This window comes from Thunnus thynnus, chromosome 21 (assembly GCF_963924715.1).
Source record: "Thunnus thynnus chromosome 21, fThuThy2.1, whole genome shotgun sequence".
NCBI classification, from domain to species: Eukaryota; Metazoa; Chordata; class Actinopteri; order Scombriformes; family Scombridae; genus Thunnus; species Thunnus thynnus.
Genome location: NC_089537.1, coordinates 2,675,236 through 2,697,958, shown reverse-complemented (window position 1 = coordinate 2,697,958; position 22,723 = coordinate 2,675,236). Strand labels below are relative to the sequence as shown.

The window sequence follows — 22,723 nt, the reverse complement described above, 5'->3', positions numbered from 1 at the left end:
GCGTTCATGCACAACGTTGTTTATTTATATGTAGAACCCTAACCCTAACCCCAACCCCAACCCTAACCCCAACCCCAACCCTAACCCCAACACTAACCCTAACCCCAACACTAATCCTAACCCCAACCTCAACCCCAACCCCGACCCCAACCCTAACCCCAACACTAACCCTAACCCTAACCTTAACTCCAGCTTTAACAAAGTGATCATTTTAACCCAACCCATGATCTTTACCTAAACCTAACCAGACTTTAACCACAGCGCTGTCACGCCATAAAACATCATTATTGTTTAACAGTGATTTGTAACAGCTCTGCTAAGCACAGACAAATGATGTTGTCCTGCCAATTACCGCCAACAGGGGAGTCTTGAGTCTACGGACCAACATCGTATTTTGTCATTTAATTTTGAGGATATGTTAAAAATGTAACGTATTTGTCACTGTGGTCAACGCTGACAGCAGTCATTCATCAAAAATGCATCTACAAAACATGACAACAGACATTTTCAGATTTTTTTTGTCGGTATATCATTGGTGTCGCCAGGTTACCTCCACATTACGTTACACTTCAACATTCAGCCATTGAGGCTGCTACGTCATATCAAACATGGCAGATATCAGTTTTAATGAACACTGTGTAGCTTCTACATGTTTGGAGTGAGTAACTGGTTACTTTCTGTGCTGAGGACTGTGTTGGTTTCCTGTGACAAACAGACTGAAAAAGAGCATGAGCTGTGTTTTAGCTGCTCTTCACTCCACTGATTGCAGCGTCCGCCTGCCTCTGTAATTAGAGCTCTGATTACCCTGGCTTTCTGTTTCCATGGCTACTAATAGGCTTTTCCCTGATACACCGGTTGAGTAATCCAATGAAAACATGCGAGTGGTAATCCGACACTCAATCAGCCCACTTGGCAGAGTTATTATCAACGTGTGTGTGTGTGACAGGAAACCCCCTCTGCTTGTACTGGAGGCAACCTTAATGAACACTTTTGCTGCTATAAACTCTTATTGAACGCAGCTCTAAATGCCTCATTACATCACCTGTTGGTCGAGCCGACGCCTCCTTCAGTCATGCTCGCTCTCTGCTGCGCGCGGCATTGATCCGCTATCGAACGCTACTCAGAAAACACTGCTGAATGATCCCCCGCCAGGTGATTGCGTTTGACCCTTATTGCCTACACGTAAATGCACCTTCCCCAACACACACACACACACACACACACACACACTTGTCATGCAATCACAGCTCAACAACACCTTAGAAGATATCTGTCTTATTCTATTTTAACTTATTTTTTATTTTCTATTATCTTAACTCTTTAATAACTATTTTAATTGTATTGTAATGTGTTTCTTTTGCACTTTGTCTTAATGCTTTTAAAAAATTGTTTTTATGTAAAACACTTTGAATTGCCTTGTTGTTGAAATGTGCCATACAAATAAACTTGCTTTGCCTAGAAACCACAAATGAACCCAGTGACCCAGTCTGGTTACATAATACAGAGAGCTGCTGCACACATGCACATGTTCTAGGTTATTGCCATGAAATATATCGATAATATTCATGCTTTTTTTTCATTTTAATGACCCCATAATGAACCCAAACATTTTTACATCCACTGGTACATGTCTTTTTATACCAATACCATGTTTATAATTGAGAGCAGTAAAAACACCCTTAACAGCTTTATTTTTGCCTGATTTTCTTCTTAAAGTGACCCTGAACATACAAAAATAAACATATTCCAGCTTTTTTATTTATTTTTGTGCAGCTGATACACAGATACATAAATCTTGGTTAAATTTGACCTGTGTTTATTCAAAAATTCAAGCATCACCATTCAAAACTGTTGTGGCATTCTGCACATTATAATTAATTGAAATCAAGTTGTTCTCCTTTGTTATGTAACACGGGACCAAAATATAATGTGATTGTGAATGTTTGTTCCTCATAAACAAATAGAATAAACTCTCTCTGCTCTTATTAATGACTGATGAGGTATTTATGAATGAAAAATAGATTTATGGTTCAGAAATGTGTTATAGAGACTAATTATGGATGTTTTATTTTTGGTTGAACATCTCTTTTACTCAACTCTTACTTTGCATCCTTTCTTTAAACTGGATAGTAAACTGGACATGAGACTGAGGTTTGGTTTAGAGCTCTATTTAAGGTCCAAGGTGAAAGTAAAGGTTACATTTATTATCTAACATAAGAGAACATTGTCTTGGATTACAGGAATTGATGCATTAAAGACTGACTTGTCACAATAGAGACACCTAAAGCATACTTGCAAACACAGGGCTGAGCTAAAATAACCAAAAGGATTATCAAGCTATTCACAAAAGACTTACACACCATTAAAATGACAACAACTCTAAAACATACATTGGAAAAAGCAAACATACTTCAACGAGTTACAAGCCTTCACTTTACATGTTAATAACATAACTGGACCCTTTGTCAAAGTCTGGGCAGGCAGGTGCTCATCTGGTGCTAATCTAAACAAGGCTGATGAATATTACAGTCACTCAAAAATGTGTTTTGCTTCTTGTTCCTTCAGTTGCACGAACGTCACTGCAAAACCGTCCTGCTAACTGTTTGTCCTCGGAGTTACATGTTAAGAATGTGTGATGATGCATTATACCCGTCTCTATGTAACATTTGTTACCAAACTGATTATGTAAAATAATAATAATAATAATAATAAGTTTATTTAGTATAGCACCTTTCACAGAAATGACTTTCACAGGAATAAGAGTTGAAAATAAGACCATAAAAACATACATAGAGCGAAAACATATGCCACAAGTTAAAATTAAAAAAAAAAGAAAAAGGTACCACAAGTAGAAACACATTAACAAATGATCATTACTCAACACACACACCAATCACACAACTCAAGAAGACACAAAAGCCAATTTAAAAAGATGGGTCTTCAATAGTTTTTTAAAAGCTTCTACAGAGACTGCTGACCGTATATATACAGGGAGAGAGTTCCATAGGGTTGGAGCCACAAATGCAAAGTCACCTTTAGTTTTCAGCTGTGAGCGAGGGACAGCCAGCAGGTCCTGGTTGGATGACCTAAATGACCTACTGGTGACGTAGGGATGGATAAGGTCCATGATGTATTCTGGAGCCTGTCCATGCAGGGCTCTATATGTAATAGTAAGAACCTTAAAATGAATCCTAAAATGAATGGGCAGCCAGTGCAAAGATCTTAAAATAGGAGTGATGTGAGTCATCCTGCTGGACCTGGTTAACAGTCTTGCTGCCGCATTTTGGACCGTTTGTAGTCGGTTCAGAGATGCTTAGCTGAGACAAGTGAAAATGGAATTACAATAGTCCAAACGGGATAATATGAACGCATGGATGATCATTTCTAGTTCCGGTTGTGAGATGATGGACTTGAGTTTAGTGATATTTTGTAGATGGAAAAAACATGTACGGGTCAATGATTTAACATGCTGATCACAATGTATAACCTGGTCAAATATGACATCAAGATTTCTTAAGTTTGACCTAACAGCTGATGAAAGGGACCCAATACTCTTAGCTACCTTAGGAGCTATACTGTCAGAAGCAATAATGAGAACCTCTGTCTTGTCAGTATTAAGCTGTAAGTAGTTGTTTGACATCCAGTCCTTAATAGCAGTCAGACAATTGTGCAGCACAGACAGTTTATCAGGGTTATCAGGCTTAAAAGATACATAGAGCAGAATATCATCGGCATAACAATGATATTTGCAAAAAATTACATTTTGCAATAAAAAAGCCTATTCATGCATTTTTCTGTCAAACAGATCTCAGTATCCACATAGAAACTGTTAATATTACATGTTTTAAAAATGAAATGTATTAAAATATACAGTAAATGCATTGTATATTATCCTCACTAACATTATTCCAGCTGTTTTTGAGAGGAACATTTGATCTAATCAAGACAAAGTGACACAAGAGACCGACGATACGAGAGTGATGAACGTTTTGCTCAAAGGCTCTTCAGCAGCAAACACTGCGTCACACCTGAGACTCCTTTCAGTCACAGGACGTCTGATAGGAGACGCCGCTGCAGGTGCTACACACTGCTCAGTGAGGCAGAAACACACACACACACACACACACACACACTCAGATATTTCCCTCTCAATCGCGAGTCATGCAGCATCACAACATTAACCAATGAGTTGGCATTTAGAGGACTAATGGGGCAGCTAATCTAACGCCCGCTGTCAGCACAGATGTGTGTGCTTGTGCGCACGCATGTGTGTGTGTGTGTGTGTGTATGAGAATACATGAAGGTAATGTGTGTGTTACCCAAAACTGTGGATGGATTTTTATATTTGCATGAGAGCTAATATCATATTTTTCTGCATGCATGCTGATTAATGATATACAGGATATGTAACTGTAGGGTATGTTTGTGTGTATAACAGTGTGTGTGTGTGTGTTTGTGTGCGTGTTTGTGGATGAACATCATTGAAATAATGAGTAATCATGCCACAGTGAGTCAGTTATGTTGGTGATGGTCAAATTTCAGCTTCTAAACGTGCTCTTGTCCTCTGATTTCTGCGTTTCTTTGTGGCTCAACTGTTTTGCCTGATAAACAAACATGAATAAAAGAAACAACTGCACAATAACAAACTTCAATCTCCTCTGTCTCAATTTGTATCTTTCCTTCCTCCTTTCTGCAGAAGCCAAACTGTGCTGGATGCAAATGTTCCTTTTGCACATTTCATATTTATCTTGCTGACAACGATGAAAGGGCTTTTCTGAAAAGGTCAAACGAAACAATAATGCATAAAATGTGGGGACGAGTTTGGAGCAGGAAGCATTTCTTCCGACCGTTGTCAAATATATTTTAGGAATTAAAATAAGCTTCACATTTTCTCAAGCCCGTCTTAATACAGTCCTCACATTGCAAACGTCTATTCAGAGAGATGTGTTTCAACATGCGTACGGCATGTGAGGACTGCATTAAGCTCACAACTATTCTATAATTATACAGTTGCTTGAAAATGTGAATTCATCCTTCAAATCTGATGTTGCAAAACCTTAATCGTGTCCCAATTTGACACAACACACTAATTCTCTGCAAGATTTGAGCTTGTAAATAGTGTCTAAATTAAGTACACTAAAAAAAGAAGTATTAAATATTAATCTTAAACATGCACTTTGTCTCTTTGTGAAGTTTAACCAGCAGCAGCTTTGATTGACATCTCATGGTGCACATTTTATATTCTTTTCTTGTAACTACAACCAGAAAAGTATGTTGATTTCTTGTATATTTAATGCACAAACAGCACAAACAAAAGCAAACTACAAGGATTAGGATATTTAATATAAATAGTAAGTACTGTAATATTCTTTGGGGATCTGTTTGGGATAATAAAACTCAGGTTTGGATACTAAAATGGTTTTAAAACGTTCCATGAGAGATAGAAATCTTTAATAAGCTCATTTATTAAATGACATGTAGCAATAGTTAAGCAGCTATTGGTGCCGTATGTGAGATGAATGTTTGTGTAAATCTTGCAATGAGTCTATTTTTTCCAAACCTGCTTGCATGTGACGGATGGAAGAATAAACGTTATACTTGCTAAATTAGGCTGAACATGTTCTGTCCATCTATCTACGTATCTATAACAATAATGATAAACTTTATTTATGTTTATCTGTACATACGATTGATCTTTTCATTTAACTTGCAGCAACACAAAAATGAACAAAGAAGAATTTCTAAAAATGTTTTACAAATCTCAGGTTCACGGGTCAAATACAATTTTGGACCTGTATTATTGGATGCACTGTTAATTATTTCCCTTTTTAATGAAATATAAAGGACCCATTATAAGGTTTGACTGTATCATGTAAAAGCAGGAAATGAGCATTTATTATGTGAGGGTTTTTCTTTATGCTGCAGCTCTCTGACTCTTTAACGCTCCTCGCTGAGATTCTCCCGTTCCGTCGACCTTTCTTCCTGCCAGCGTTGCCATTCAGGCCGACGCAGACACTCTGTCTTACTGACAGCCAGAGGGAGCAGCCAGGAAGCATGCTGCTGTTTGTGCTTTGTAAACACAGCATGAAGCAACACACACACACACACACACACACACACACACACACACACACACACATACTGTATATAGACACATAGAAACACAATCCTTCGTATCCGAAACAGCAGCACTATGTGGGACATAAACCATGCATACTTAAGCAAAGCTACACATAAATATATCATCTGTATCAGGAGAAAAAACTGCTCAATTTAGCTGATTTTTAAACTTCCTATTAGAGTTGAACAACTACACCCACCTACGGATGTTCTGAGATTATTTTAAAGGGCAACACACACTGAACACGCTGCTGTACAGACTGAAGAAGTCGAAGGTACGATAGTCGAGGTTTGATTCAGGAAACGAGCTTTGATAAAAATGCAGATTTTCTGTAGAGTTGATATGTATCGATGTTGGGAAACAGTACAGTAATGATGCTGGTGTGTTGGCATACAAAGCCTGTGTGTTTTGGTGCTCACATCCCCTTTGAAAGATGTCAAAAATACTTTACATTTTTGCAAAAAACAATTAGAAATGCAAACTTCCAGCTGATAATATTATCATTATTTATATCCAACATGTACAATACAGTGTGTGGCGATACAGCATCACCCTGACAGATCACATGACATGATGGTTAAATACAAGAAAATAATAATGCACAAAACTGAATCGCTGACTTCTTTTAGATCTTGTCTCAAAACTTTTATCCTGATTTTACTTGAGTTTTTTAAATTTTCTCTTGTTTTTGAGTCGATAGTCGAGGTTTGACTGAGGAAACAAGCTTGATAAAAATGCAGATTTTCTGTAGAGTTGACATGTGTTGATGCTGGGAAACAGTACAGTGACATATCTTGATGATTGGCATGCAAAGCTCACACCCCTTTGAAAGATGTCAAAAAATACTTTGTATTTTTGCAAAAAACAAAACAGTTTTTCTTACAGTTGACATTTCCATTAGAAATGCAAATGCAAACTGATAATATTATCATTATTTATATCCAACATGTACAATACACCAAAAACTATATGGCAATACAGCAGCACCCTGGCAGATCATGTGGCACAATGGTTAAATAGAAGAAAATAATAATACACAATACTGAGTCGCTGACTTCTTTTTCTTTCTTTTGTTCTCTTTTCTCCTCTTTGACTCTCTTATTCATTTTAAATTTTCTTTTGTTTTATTTTACATCAGAATTGGTTTAATCTATTTTAAAAAATCTCACTATTTTATAATTTCTTTTCTTTTTATTAGGGTTTTGAAAAGTCCTGGCTGCAGGGGGTGATGGGAGTTTGCACATCAAGTCTACATGTGATTTGTGGACGTGGAGAAGGCTTGTGACCGGGTCCCTCGGGGCGCCTTGTGGGGTACTGGGGCCGCTGCTGCTGTGAGCCATTTGGTCCTTATAACCCGCAGCGAGAACTGTGTCCGTCATTCTCGACAGGTTCTCAGTGGGGGGTTGGGCTCAGTCAGGGCTGTCACTTGTCACCGATTCTGCTTGTCATTTTCATAGACAGAATCTGAAGGCGCACGTTCCAACCCTCGACTATGGTCCCGAGCTTTGGCGGTGGCACCTCCACTGTGTTGACATACTGTCCCCAATGAGAGGGCTGTGTTTGTTCATGCAGATCTAATGTTCAGATCTGTGTGGAGCGATGGGGAGACTCAAATTAATACATGATGATTTTCCATCGTTTGAGCTTTGACTGCTGCTCTTTTCACGACTGGAGAATCAGTGCTACCAGTGGTTTATCTCAACGACCCACTTAACAGCGGTGGATGAAAACATGGATCAATTCAAATTTTCTTTTGCCGATTTTGTGGAAAGTCAGGTAAAATCTGTGCTACATTTGGATGGAAACCTGGCTATAGAAGTGTTTTCTGATCTGACGCCCCTATCAGTAGAAGGTTTTTCGTCAGAGAAGCTTATCAATGACAGTATCAACACTACTCGACCACCAGTTTGGAGACATGAACCCAGCAGGCGGCTGGTGGACATACTGGGACTGTGGATTCCTCCTGAACTTCCAGATGGACACTTTGTTTCCACACACACACACACAGCTGGTGTCTGCCTGCTGTTGTTAGTCATTTTTCTGGCCTACTTCTGCAGCAGCTGGCCATCTCACAGGAACCACTGCCCCCCCCCACCCCCCCTACAGTAAGACACAGTAACACAGTGCTGTGTCAGCAGACTGGTGGTACTGGTCCAGTTTGACGGGACTGTGAGCTGAGTCAGGAGGAAAGCCAGGTGGCAACAGCTGGCAGAAGGTCCAAATCTGTTTCTGTCCCAACATCTGTTGATACCAGAAAGGTCAGAAGGTCAACAGGTCAAAGTCCATCATCATCTCCTCTCTTTTCCCTCCTCATCTTCCACTTTTTGAGTTTCCTCCTCTCTGCAGTCTCTTTGTTTTTGTTTCATCCTTTATCATCATTTGTTCTTTCTCATGTCCTTTTCACTCAGGTGATTTTGGTTTCCTGTTGTGCTTCGCTCTCCTTTCCTTCATTTTGAATCTTTTCTTTGAGGTAGATTTATATTTTTTCTGTTTTAAGATGTAAGATGATGGAAGAGGAAACAATACCAGCAAGATTAAAAGTTTGATCTTCTGTTCCTCCTTTCTTGGTTCCCTTTTTCCTCTTTTCACACTGATCTTCACTTTCCACCTCTCCAAACCTCTTGATTCTCTTTTCCACTACGATACCCTTTTCTTCTTTCCTTTAATTTACTATTTTCCCTTTTCACCTTTCTCTTTCCTTTGTTCACTGAATTCCTCACCTCTTTTCTGTAAATCCTTCCCTCCTTGTCATGTTTCTTATTTTCTCTCCTTTATTCTACATCCTTCACTACTTGGTTCTCCTTCTTTACCTTCATTTTCTTAGTTTTTCCTTTATTTCACTGCTTTCTTGTCCTCTTTTTGTAGTTCCCTTTTCTCCTTTATTTCCATTTTTATTTGTCATCTTCTTAGTTTCATTCTCCTTCCATGCCTTTGCCTTTCTTTTGCTCTCTTTTGTTCCCTCTTTCAGTATTTTGGTTGTTTTTCCTTCTCTTCGCTTGTCGTGTATTTGCGGCTGACAAGACTGTGCAACAACACGAGAGATTCTTTCCGTGTTTCATCCCTCTTCTGTCGGCGCTCCAGCGGCTGATCCGACTCCAGCCGGTGACAAACGTCTGCCTGCTGTGAAGGACTCTGCTGAATCAGGAGGAACCAGGCGGTGTGTTGGGACGGTTGTGATGGACGCATCAATCTTCTAAATGAATCAAAGCTAATAGAACATCTGCCGTTTGGCACACACTTTCATCCAGAGCACCTCTAACAGGAACAAGCCTGCCTCTGGTTTTACTCGATCGTAACTGAGCCTTTTACTCTGTAAACACAAGCTGTGTAGCCTTGTCAGCAGGCAACCACCATTTTTCAAAATTGTTCTACAAATAACTGAATAATGGTGTTGTCTGCCTGTTTATCAATTTAAATCTCATATTTATACAAAATGTTCTGAGCGACTCTTGCAGGAGACATCTACTTGTAGATTATGTGTAGATGCACATTTGTATTAACTACATATATTCATTCGAACTACAAGATGTCAGGTCAATTGATCAATATTTGTTAGCTGCAAATATTGTATGTCACACTGGAAAGGTGTTGGGGATACTTTTTTGTTGTGTTTGTTCTTTGGAGAGGGTTTTCTAGCTGGCTGGCCTGATTCTGTCTGGGCTTTTTTTCAACACAGTTTACCTCTTAAAGAAAAAATGAGCAATATCAAATAAAAAAACAGAATTTGAAGTTTAAAAATAACCATAATCAAAACTATTGTCTTTATGCTCTCTCTTTCATTGCTCCTTTGTCTCTATATGTTGCCCATGCTAACTGTGCTAAACTGTGTCTAAGACAAATCTCTGTGTTTCTGGAGGAAACTGGCTGAGTCAGGAAGGAAACAAGAAGTTTGCTTTCTACCCGGGTTAGTCAGTACAGGATAATAAATCTCATTATGAGAGTATTGGGGCAAGTGGGCGGTGTGTTGGGCTCGTGGCTAGCGAAAGCATCATGTGACACACTACACCAACCCAACGAGATGTGAGAGGAAAAACTAGTTAGCGGTCTGTATTTGTTCTCCAAGAAGATAGTACTACTTTTTTACTTTTATGCCACTATAAATCTGATTAAACTCGATGATGTGAGGATGATAAAATTATTTAAATGTATTATTAAGCTTTATTTATTCAGGAAATCTCAAAAGGAAAATAATAATTGTGTGCTGTAGACAACTATTCCCAACTGGCTTACAAGATGCCATAAACATAAACCAGATCCAGAATTAGCTCATACATTTTTAAGCAAACAGAGTCTTATAATTTCCATCTTCTAATTTTCAGACCATTATGTTTACAACAAAACTCATAAATTATTGATTGAATCAAGACAGTATAATTATAACCTATTGGAGAAATCAAAATAAACCGTAATTAGTCAGTGTAGCTTTTTTTCCTAGCACACTTTAACACATCAAAATTTAAAAAGACATTTTCATTTTGTGATTGTATGTCCACCAGAATATTTCAGGGTTGTTGACACTCTTCAATCATTAATACAAACTGATTATATGTCTGATAAGAACATGTAAATGGTGCTTTAAATCCTGCTTTGCTCTGGCATTGTGCACATTGCAAAAAATACAGGTGACGGTTGGCCAAAGATGTCCAACAACGATCACTGGAGTCATTAAGTGTAGTTATAAATTGTTAAGTCAGACATTTTTTCAGAGCTGTTACTTTTCTCTACCTTTGAATGATCTTGTAGACATTCTTTTGATGAGGTAAGATGATCAGACTTTGTTAATAGGAATAATATCCTTAAGTAATATGTTAATGTACAGCTGTGTGTCATCTGCATAGTGACAGATGTAAATGTTCTCCAGTAGAAAACAATACTTCATATGTTACCTCATCTCTCTTAGAACTAGACTTTCACTGGCAGTAGTTATAGCCCAATAATACTCCAGTGTTCCCCCAGTCTTCCTTTTCTCCCTGTGTGTTTTATTGCTCCTGTATCTCTCTATCGTGGCCACGCTAGCTTTGCTGAACTGACAAATCTCTGTACTCCTGGACTAAACCGGCTGAGTCAGGAAGGAAACAAGTTGTTTGCTTTTCACCTAGGTTAGTCATAAATCTCATTATGAAAGTATTGGGGCGAGTGGGTGGTGGTTTGGGCTCGTGGCTAGTGAAAGCATGTGGAATAAACAGATAAAAAATACAAAAGAGTGAACATTCAACCCATTTTTATTATCGTAGTTAATTTTATAGATGATGATGAAGATTTATCATCCACATAACTGCCAGAACTGTTCTTTTATAGTTTATCCAGTGCTCATGAAACAAAGTCACATCAGGTGGAAAAAGTAGTAAATAAGGAAGTCTGATTGATGACCTCTAAAGATTTGGTGATTGCGTTATTTCCAGCATGAACGCGAAACAACTGCTGACGAGATTAGAGTTGAAAGTCTACTTTAGCTGTTTGCTTACATATTAGCATCAATATTTTAGAGGTAGACAGCGCTCTTAACCACCATTTCTTTGGATCTCTACTTGGCAGACATCTTTCTTACATCTATAGTTGGAACTAAATCAATTGATTATTCAAATGGTAAATGGTAAACGGACTGCATTTATATGCGCCTCTCTAGTCTTCCAACCACTCAAAGCGCTTTTACACCACAAGCCACATTCACCCATTCACACTCACACACCAATAGCACAGCCATCAGGAGCAATTTGGGGTTCAGTATCTTGCCCAAGGAGACTTTGACATGCAGACTGGAGGAGCCGGGAATCAAACCACCGATCTTACGATTAGTGGACAACCCGCTCTACCTCCTGGGCTGCAGTCGTTCATATGCCGGAAAATAGTGAAAAATTAGCATTACAGGTTCCCAGAGGGAAAGGTAATGGGTTCAAGTTACTTGTTTTTACTGATCAACAGTCCAAAACACAAAAAAGCAGCAAATCCTCATTTTTGAAAAACTAGATGAGTGTTTGGCACTTTTCCTTGATAAAGCTGATTAATCAATTTTCTAAATTGCACTAAATGTCTGGCTCTGAAATTAATGTGAGGCTCAAACCATAAAAGCTGGTGTTTTTCTAAATCATTATATGTTTGTTTTGACACTGTGTTAAAGTGTAAATTATATATTTATGTATGACCTTGTTGCCTCGTCCTCTAAACTGTGAACTTTATTCGACTGTCTAAATCGGCTGTGGCTGCCCTGTACAGGTCAATTATTGGGAACAATGGTCTCCAATGTTAAAGAGTCCTCATAACTGTGTATGTGTGTGTTTGTACTTACAGTCGGGGAAGCAGTTGTCGGGGTCCATGGCCTCTTCAGCCATCTCTGAGTACTCATCCTCTTCCTCTCCTGGCTTCCTCAGGTCCACCGTACTACCCTCCGATAGGCTGATGTCGTCTTTCTGCTGAATAAAACAGCAAGAAGCAACCAATCAGAACCATTTACAATTCATCGGATCCATCACACCCTCCTCGGATTGACTGGTCATCCAATTAGCTGCAGGAAAAATGCGAGAGAGGAGCATATAACTCAATAAATCCAATGTACTCCCATCAAAGAGACTTGAACTGTAAAAACACATTTAAAGCTTATTAAATACAGTAGGTCAATAAATCAGGAGGTTTCATTGTAGTAGAATATGTTTCCATAGTTGTATGCGTATGTGTATGTGTGCTATAGGCCTATAGTATTTCTGAAAATGGCCCTTTTGTGATTCTAAGATGGACTCTTGGGTGATTAGCCTTGAGCTGAAATAGACCCAAATAAACACATAAATAAATTAGAATTTTTAGCAGCGAAGCAGCGAAAAGAATTCTCTTTTGAGGGACTATTTTCAGCGGCGGATGAATCCCCATTTGGTGCTCTAGTGAATATTTCAGCAGGAGTGTGAGGGATTGAGTCACAATAAACTTTAGAGTGTGTTCATGGTGATGAAGGAACATGTCACCCAGTGCAGCAGCGTGGATCATTAACGGGTTTTTAATAGTGTTTGGACAACGATGGCGCTCTATAGCAATTCATTGTTGGCTTTGGCCTTTTCATAGGATTTGTTGACATTAATAAAAAGTGTTTAAATACTTCTTCCAGCGCTGTTTAGAGATAGCATTCGGATTGGTTTTAGTGTCAGTGTTGTCGTTGGTGTTATTTGTATAAAGTATAGTTTGTGGTTGTGTGATCATCAGCGTCGTTTTGCTGCAGTCGAGGCTGAATGAGTCAGATTTAATGTTACATAACTGACAGGAATCCTGGCTGAGAAAACAGAGAGGCGTCACCTTCCAAACCCTCCCTCCCACTGACAGGAAAACTGCCGTCTGTTCACTTTGACTCTGAGATCTGGACAAAACTAGACGTCAGGAAATCCCCCCCCCCCCCCCCCCCCATCACCCTCCCCATCCCAGCTGTCTTCAAAAGTCCCTGTTTGCTAAGCATCATGGGAGTTTAACTTTACAAAGGGACCAGAGAGATGGAGGGATAGGAGACAGGTTTTTCTGCTGAGGGATGAGGGAGGAAATTTTGTTAAATGTCTGGACAAAGACACAGCAGGGAGTGAGTGTGTGTGTGTGTGTGTGTGTGTGTGTGTGTGTGTGTGTGTGTGTGTGTGTGTGTACAGGTCTAGCTAAGTCTAACCTGAGTCAACAGCTAACTCATGAATACATTCAGAGTCTGGGAACAGAGAGCGGCCGCTGTGACGAATGCCAGCCTTGGACACACAAAAACACACACAGACACAAAAAGGTGAAGTCAAACAGACATGAACACACACCTAAACTCTGACACACACACACACACACACACACGCGCACACACACTGCAGCCTTGGGCCGAAACCTCCTGACAGTTGATGTCCATAATGAGCGGTTTAAATGTATTTCTATTCATAAGCTGTTTCTATTGTGCAGCCAGAGAGGAGCTGAAGACAGGGAAACACATTCAGGTCCCGCTAAGTAATAAATCACATGTAATCAGATTACTTTCATCAAAGTAAAGGAATGAGATTTAGCAGAGAGGTTTATTACAACTGATTTTACTCTTCAGATAAGTTTCTGCAGCCTAGAGGTTTGTTTATAAGCTGACTGCTCGCGTTTCTTCGCCTGTCTTACTTCTTTTCAGTGATGTCAGTGTTCCCAGATCTCAGTTTGGTGGAGTACGATGTTATTATTACTGAGATATGATGGTTAAAGCTATGAAAACTGGAATAAATCTTTTAAAAATGACTTGACACCTTAATGCAGAGACGTTTAATGGTCAAATTCTTCTTTGAGACTCCAAGTTAAAACCCCTCAAATGGTTTTATAGTTGATGCTTGACCTCAAGGTCCATTTATTTTTAAGCAATAAATAATTGTGTAATAAAATACATAATAATATAATAATTGAGCAAACTCCCATCTGATTTTTTTGTCAACTCAGATTCTTTTAGACTGATATTTATACCAAAATACAATCTAAAAATAGGATCTGAGAATGAATAACAGCCTTAATGAGCTTCCTGTAAGTTGAACAGATAACTGTTGGTTATATTTCATTGTAAACTCAGCATGAAAGGGCATAAAGTGTTGGTGGTTAGTCTTGTTGTGTCCTTAAAGTTTACTGTATGACAAGTGATTTGTTTCTTGTGTTCTGAGCAGCTGCTCTTAATATGAAAGACGCCCGATAGTCAGAATCATGTCAAAGCTTGGTTAAAGGACCAGAATGTAGAATTTAGTGGCATCTAGCGGAACCCTTTATATCTACAGAGCCATGTTGGACCACCATGTTTCTACGGTAGCCCAGAGCGGACAAACCAAACACTGGATCTAGAGAGGACCTTTCACGTTTTTCGCAGCCACCGTAGGTTCTCCTACACACTTGACACACTGGTCCTTTAATAAAGTAAGAAAGTACCATCTTAAATATTTTCTACAAAAAATTCTCACCTCCTCTGTTTGAAATTTAATAGAAGAGTTACAGTTATAGTAAAAAAATATTTCCAGTATGATGTTGGAAGGTTTTAACCTGTTTAGTATGTGTGTGTGTGTGTGTGTGTTTTCTATACTTATATACTTATACTCACTTACTTATATATATATTAGGGACATCAGAGCGAGGGACTGTGCCTCACACACACACACACACACACACACACACACACACACACACACTTTAAATTAACCTAAACACAGCCGTAAACTCTCTGCTTTTGGTGTCGATATATTCCTTTTATCTTTAAACACACACTCTCTCTCCTTCAGGACTGTAAAATCCTGTTTCCATTTCTCACAGCCGAGTGCAGACGGCAGACCGGAGACCCACACGGCGCGGTGTGTTTAGGTGTTTGTTTCAGGTAAATCAGCCCGCGGCTGCCATAGCGACAGCAGACATTTCATTCATTCACCGTTACAGCCAAGAGAGTTGAGCTGTTCATCTTCACTAGGCAGGAGGAATGGCATGTTTACTGATAACGAGCACATACATAACATAGTTTGTTCCGTTTTTTTTGCCAACAAATGCAGAAATAAGATTTTTTATCATTAGTGCAGACTGAGAGAGATACAGAAGAGGAGAAGAAGACAAAGAGGAAACCAGATGAAAAAGAAGACAGCAGAGATTTAGAGAGGCAGAAATGCAGACTCTCTGAAACAGATAATGTGTTGTGGATGTGAATTATGTAAAGATTACTGTACTATAGATACTCTAAAAATACATAAATATTGTACTGTACATGACAATATGACATTTAACTGCCTGTTTTCATCACATGTGAAGCTTAGCGAGCTGATTTCAGTCGGCCACATGTAGACAGTTATTCTGAGCATCACAGGTTTTTATGAAGTGAAGGTCTTGTTCATTTTGTGTGCAGATAATGTTAGGTGACTAACAGTTGGAGCACGCCAAGGTTTGGATGAACATGAAAGGCTTCTGGTTTAATCATCAGTACAAAAAGATGCTAAAAAAGCTAAAAATATCTGGTTCTTTAATAAAAAAAGTTAAAGGTACACGTGGGCATAAAACCTGAAGGAGAGAGGTCGACTACGACTCCCAGGGTGCATGTTGGTTAAAGGGGACGTACTCTGCACATGTCCAGCCTCTATATTTATATTCTGGGGCTCTACTGGAATATCTTTGTATGATTTACAGTTAAAAACTCCTTATTTATCTTCTACTGGTCCTTTATGCAGCCCCTCAGTTCAGCCTCTGTCTGAAACAGGCCGTTTTAGCTCCTGTCTCTTTAAGCCCTGCCCTCCTGATGAGCTCACTCTGTTCTGATTGGTCAGCTTCAGGAAGCTTCCTCCGGCTCCGGAGGCTACGTAAACAAACTATAGTAGCAGGATTTCACTTCTTTTTCTCCTTCTTTACTCCAAATGTCAACTTCTCAAATCCATCCGTACATGTTGGAGCTGAACAACACATGGAAACACCTTAGCAACCACCTTAGCAACCACCTTAGCAACCACCTTAGCAACCAAGGCTACAGAACAGACGGCCTTTATGGGCATGTGCGAACAAACTGATGTCATCACAAGGAGGAAGTAGAGGTCACTTTACAAACGAAGCGTTCAGAGCAGGTTGAAGCCCTGAGTTTTGACTTGCAGGCAGCATCGCTACGTTCGTTCACCTCAAGTTTTGGAACTTTGACCATGTTTAACATCCGACATCAGTTCAGTTCAACTCTCAGGAGCAACAAAGATTATTAGACGATTGGCGTTTATGGACACGTGTCAGAAAAGTCATTATTATATACGTTAACCTCAGGTTTTGGAACTTTGAGCACGTTTAACATCTGACAGGATATAAATGACAGAAAATCACAAAAAGCAGAATATGTCTCATTTAAGAAGAAGTCCAATTACGAACATTTCACACATTCAGCAGTTTTAATCACTTCAGTTTCAGATTCTGGGTCAATTTTCTGTGAATTCAGGGACAGAATTTTATTCCAAACTGTAATAACAAAGTGTTTTGAATATGCAACAGCTCTTATTCACACGTCTGACTTGCTTCTTCTTCATGGCAATGATGTGATTTATTTGTTTATGTTTAACTTGAAGTGATTTAAGAAATGATGAGTATATTTGTGGCTTTGCTACTTTTGCATCTTTGAAATAAAACATCACATTATGTAATTAAAAGTGAGGGTTATAACATAAACCCACTGGCAGATTTGTTTATTCTGTTCGATTCTGTTTGTAGAGACAGTAGAGAAAGATGCAAGATGCTTTGATGTCGACTGCTTCATAACAGATAAGAGAATCAAAGCAGAGCTGCTGTGTCCACCTGTCTCTGCAGGCAACACCTGTACATCTGTTAGCGGGGTCCTGAACTCTGCAGGGGTCAAAGGTCACCGGCTAGAGTCTGCGAGGGGCAGTGGGGGTCACAGTCAGTTTTACAAGCTGTCATTACAGGGCAGCACACACACACACACACACACACACACAGCAGCTGTGGAGTACACCTGGCACTAATGCAGGAGAATATAGTTATAAACACACAAGCTCAGGTGTTTATAATAGCCAATGAGAGGTTTTAAGAGTTTGGGACAGAAGTCACACACACTCATATAGAGTCCCGAGTGTTTATTACGTAGTCTCATAGCTGACCTGACCTGAACCATTTCCAGTCCTCTGAATCCAATTTTAACCGCAGTCTGATTCTCTGGTACTCATTACAGCCTCAGATTCAGCCTTCAAAATATATTTTGAAATATAAAAGAAGTGTGTAATGTGTTTGGCTCGTAGTGATGAACCTACAGAGAATTATCAGTGACTCTGCAGCTCCTCTCGGCTTTACGGAGCTTTATAGTGAGTTTCAGCTCATTGTTTATCTGTCCAGCTGCAACTTTACTGTTCTGGTTCACTCTCAGCGCTCTCATAGTGTCGTTTTCAGAGAAAAAGCTGTAAAAAGCCACTAAACAGCAAACAGACACAGTTAGCTGTAGACTAGCTGGTGAACATAGTGGAGCATTTAGCAGCTAAAGAGCCAGATATTTCCCTCAGGAGTTGGTAGAGAGTAAAAACAGAGATATTATAACCTGACATTTCTCACTATACTCCATCCTCCAATCCTCTGACTTTTAGCCAAAGATTTAATTTGAATGTACGTTTGTTAAGTTTCTGTGACTGAAATCTGAGAAAAGCAGCCTGCATCTCTTGTATTTAACACATGTGGAAACAGAAAATGAGACGTTTGCGGTTTAACAAGCAGGCAGGAGATGGTTTGGAAGGATTTATTAACCATCTAACAGTTAGCGTTAGCGTAGCCTCAGCGACTGCACGCAGCACTCCAGAAAGTCTCGACTACAGCTGCACGATTCACACCCCTGAACTCTGAACGAGACTAGTGTCAGACGACTACCGAGCGTAGGCGTACCCGTGGATAATGTTAGCAAGAACACACAACATGTGAATAAACATTTCTCCTCCTCTTCTTCTGGTGTGTCTGTCAGCTGAACACAGAGACATATCAACCTCCATTAACCCTGTAAGACAGCAAGCACGCCAACCCTCAAGTGTAAAAGTAAGAGAGCGTTACTGGGATCAGTAATAATGTGTTTCTGCCCAACACTGGTAGAGAATGAATCTATAAACAAGCAGAATGACTCTATAAAGCACTGTTCATTAATAATATCTAATAATATTGATTTTAAACCATTTTAAAATGGTTTAAAACGACATTTCTACCTCTCTCTGACGTTTTGAGAATGTGTGGTTACTTTGCTGACAGCGTCTACCGCATACTCACAGCAAGTATCCTGTATATGAAGGGCAACTTTTAATGACTGCCCCTGTAAACACTCCAGTCTGACCTTTGACCTTGGCTGTTGACCGTGCCCACCTCCGCCAACTGATTCAAGCTTTATGAGACAGTAAAACCGGGTTTGGTGATTTATGGTGCTATTAAAGCTCAGGCCAGCTTTTTAATCATTACATAACCAAACACGGGGTCTATTAAAACAGAGTGCTGGAGCGGCTTAACAGCTTCTATTTACAGTGAGCTGTTTGTGTACCGAAAATAAATTACATACAACAGACCTGGAGGGAGAGGAGAGATAGGGCGAGAGATACAGAGAGGTGGAGAGGACAATAGCAGAGGAGAAAAACAAGAAGTTACAGCAGGGAGAGAAACAGGAAGCCAGCACATGTCTTAGCATTTAGGAGGCAAAAGGGTCAGTGATGGACTAGTTACTTAGAAAATGTAATAACTTAATAACACATTGCAAATTAATCCGTAATTACTCATGGGATAAACAAATTATTGAGCTCTTGGTCAACAGAATTGTGCACATTATTATTTTGCAACTCTGGGTTTGGTGAAGCTTTTTTCTTTAAATAACGAAAGGTCAATATTTGTTTGTTCAGAGTCTGTTGTTGTGTCTCAAATTGCTTCACTTCTGTATTTACACGTAACATTTTGAGTGCATAAGTGCGTTCACACTGAGCAGTGTGGAAAAATGCACTCAAAACGGTCAAAAAGTTGAGTGTGGAATTATGGACACTTCTCACCCTCAATGGTCGCCATCTTGGCTATGTAGCGGAAGGGGAGGGACCACTTTTCAAACTGAAAATGGCGGCCGGGTACGTTGTAACTACGGTGAACATCGCCGCCTTATACAAATGTAAGTTATACATGTGTTTTTTAGCACTAAGCACCACTATACTGTCAGATATAAGCCATCAGTATGTTTTTTGGGTTAATTTAGCAGCCTGTAATGATTTGGTAGCGCTAATGATAACGTTAACGCTAGCTAATGCTAATTTGCAATCGTCATTTCCGGTAAGTGCACAACAGCTGTGTTTGATTTGAGAAAACACTAGCCTGTAGAAATTCGCGCACTATGCCGTTAATATATAGTGTACACAGTAGAGATGTGCAGAGAGCCCAGTATTTGTATTTGTATCTGTATTTATTGAGGCAGAAAAATTATTTGTATTTGTATTTGAATAAAAGTGGAAAGAGGTTTAAAAATCCTGTTTTTGTTTTCTATTACACTTTTAATTTTAGAAAATTAAAGTGTTACAATAAATGTTCATGAAGTGTTCCCTTTGGAGCGCTTCATTTGTGTCAGTAGCTCAGCTTTATCTCTGGGGAACACCCCCAACTCTGGGAGTGATGTCCAAATTAGGAAATGTGCGTCATGTAGCAGGTGGATGTGACTCCCCTCGTTGAGACCTGCTGATAGACGTCACAGCGGAGCAGAGGAGAGACACTGAGATAGAGATGTAACCAGCCTGGTAATTAACATGATATTTTTTATTCCTGAAAACAAATAATTTTTAAAATATTTGTATAAAACAAATATTTGTAAAAAAAAGCCCCACTATTTGTGCTTTGCTGAATAACGTATTTGTATTCGGGCACATCCCTAGTTCACAGTGTACTACATGAAAGTGTACTAACAGAAACATGTGATTTGAGACACAGCTTGTGTTTGCTCAGAGTAAAGAGCAGTGAGCTGATGATATATGGACTAAACTGAAACTGTGTGTATTTACGATGATAAAAACTGTATATGGTATGGAGAATTACGCTGTATATAATTGTCTATAAAGCAAAGATCTGTATGTGTCCAGCTGAGTTCTGGTATTTTACTGCTGACAGTAGAAACTGGATGGTTTGTTAATATAGAAGAAGAGAATCAGTCTGAGTGATGTCTGAATGATAGAAAATTAGTTCAATTTTGTTTCCTACAGTCCTTTTCATTGGGAACTGCACAATGCTTTGTTTAGTAGGATAAAAATAGATATTGATCTTGTAAACATGGATGATGCACAAAGACTGAGTTGGCTGTTCACATATGAAACATTCTGTATATTTATACAGACTATCCAGTTAGTCAGAGAGAAGAGAAAAACAGCCTTTTATCAAGATCATCTGTAGATATGTAACAGTTCTTTTAAACAATTAATTTGGGATTTTTGTTTTGTATATGCTTCTGTATATGTATCACTGGAAGATGCATGTTTTGTTTGATAGTAGTGTCTGGTAATCCCATGTGGGATGTTCCAAATGTTTGGCATGACACACAAAAAAACCACTTAAAGGCAAACGTAATTGGTTACATGACTCATTACTGTCTTTACTCAGCTGTCAGCTCCATCAAATGTGACTTTTAAACAACTTCAAAACCTCAACACCCACGTTACGTCTCCTGTACACATGTAGAAGAAGAAAAGGAGACGTTGTGGTTTAACAAGCAGCCGGCCGAAAGTTTGGACGTATTTACTGACCATCAACAGTTAGCTTAATGTTACAGACTGCATGAAGATATTTCAGTCGCCCCTGATTCCGGAAGTAAAAGTCCCATTAATTATTCCCATAGATGACGTTATATGACTCGGAGCTCTTCTACAGCTTGGATCAACATGAAACTCTCCCAGTTAAATCATCAGTCCAAAAAATAAACAGCTGTTTGAGAAAATATCTGGTTCTTTGGTAAAAAGTTGAAGGTACAAGACCGTGGACATAAAAATTTCAGCAAGAAACAACCAATCAATGAGCTTAAAAGATCACAATCTACAGAGTGAATCAGTTCAGTTTTAATTTCTGGGTCACTTTTGAGTGAATTTGGTGACAGTGGCGTCACGTTTTGTTTACAACTTTAGCAACGAAGCATTTTGAATTTATTATTCGCTCTGATTTGCTCCCGAGGCTCATGGGTATCGTAGTATTCTTAGCCGTCCACCAGAATCACGGACAAAATGTGATTTCTCAGAAACAAAGTTGAAATAATTGAAACTGGTGGTCAGAATATAAACCTATAGGATCATTACATTATCCAGAGAGTCCTGAGTTTCTGTTTTCAGTAATATGAGGAGATTGTTTAAAGAAAAATTTGAAATAGTAATAAAGACTGAGGAGAAACACTTCCAGAACCAGCAGCCCCTCCAACTTCACAACTATATTATTCTCACTAAACTAAACCAGCTGATTCCTGGATGTAGCCTTATCAGTGGCTAATGCTAGCAAGCACAACATGCAGACAACCTTAGTTACCTGCAGTCACATTCCTCCTCTTTTAGTGGCGGCTAACTGCGTCCTCACAGCCTCCACACCAAGCTAACACATACTGAAGCAGTCAGTCCACTGATATCAACCCTCCATCAAACGAGTTATCAAAGTAACAGAGTCTTACTGGGATTAGTGACTGTAATTGTATTTGCTGAATTTAAAGTTTTAATCCTTACAAGCTAACGCAAATATAAACATGTGACCGCGTCTAGATTTGCTTTTTCTTCAGTAAATGTTTGTTCACCAACTTCCTGTAAACGTCAGTGACAAATAATATAATAATATATATAAAAAACAGGCTGTTCAGATTGTCTGTCCATCAGAAGAAGTTGAGATAAGTTTAGTCTGGATCACATTATTACATCATCCAGCAAAGATCTGCAATGATGAAAACAATCACTTCAAGTTACAGAAACTTTACAACAAACATTTCTACAGCAAAAACTGTTTGTTTGTTTATAAAATCTGAATCTTAAAGTCCTGATTCTGGCTGATAAAGAAAGAGAGCGAGACAGACAGAGAGAGAGAGAGAGAGAGCTATAAATAAACATAAGCTCAGTGTTAATATGTTGGTGTTAGACAAGGATTGAGTCCTGCGCAAAAGCAAAACAA

At 39.0% G+C, this 22,723-nt stretch overlaps 1 protein-coding gene across 1 annotated transcript in view; it reads right to left on the bottom strand.

Moving 5' to 3' along the window:
- The window catches only part of LOC137172973 (sodium channel protein type 3 subunit alpha-like), a 243,866-nt gene that overhangs the window by 38,301 nt on the left and 182,842 nt on the right, over positions 1 to 22,723 (bottom strand). The window contains exon 23 of the mRNA XM_067577634.1: positions 12,408 to 12,531. Coding sequence (XP_067433735.1) covers positions 12,408 to 12,531 — 124 coding nt within the window. The remainder of the gene's footprint in view (positions 1 to 12,407; positions 12,532 to 22,723) is intronic.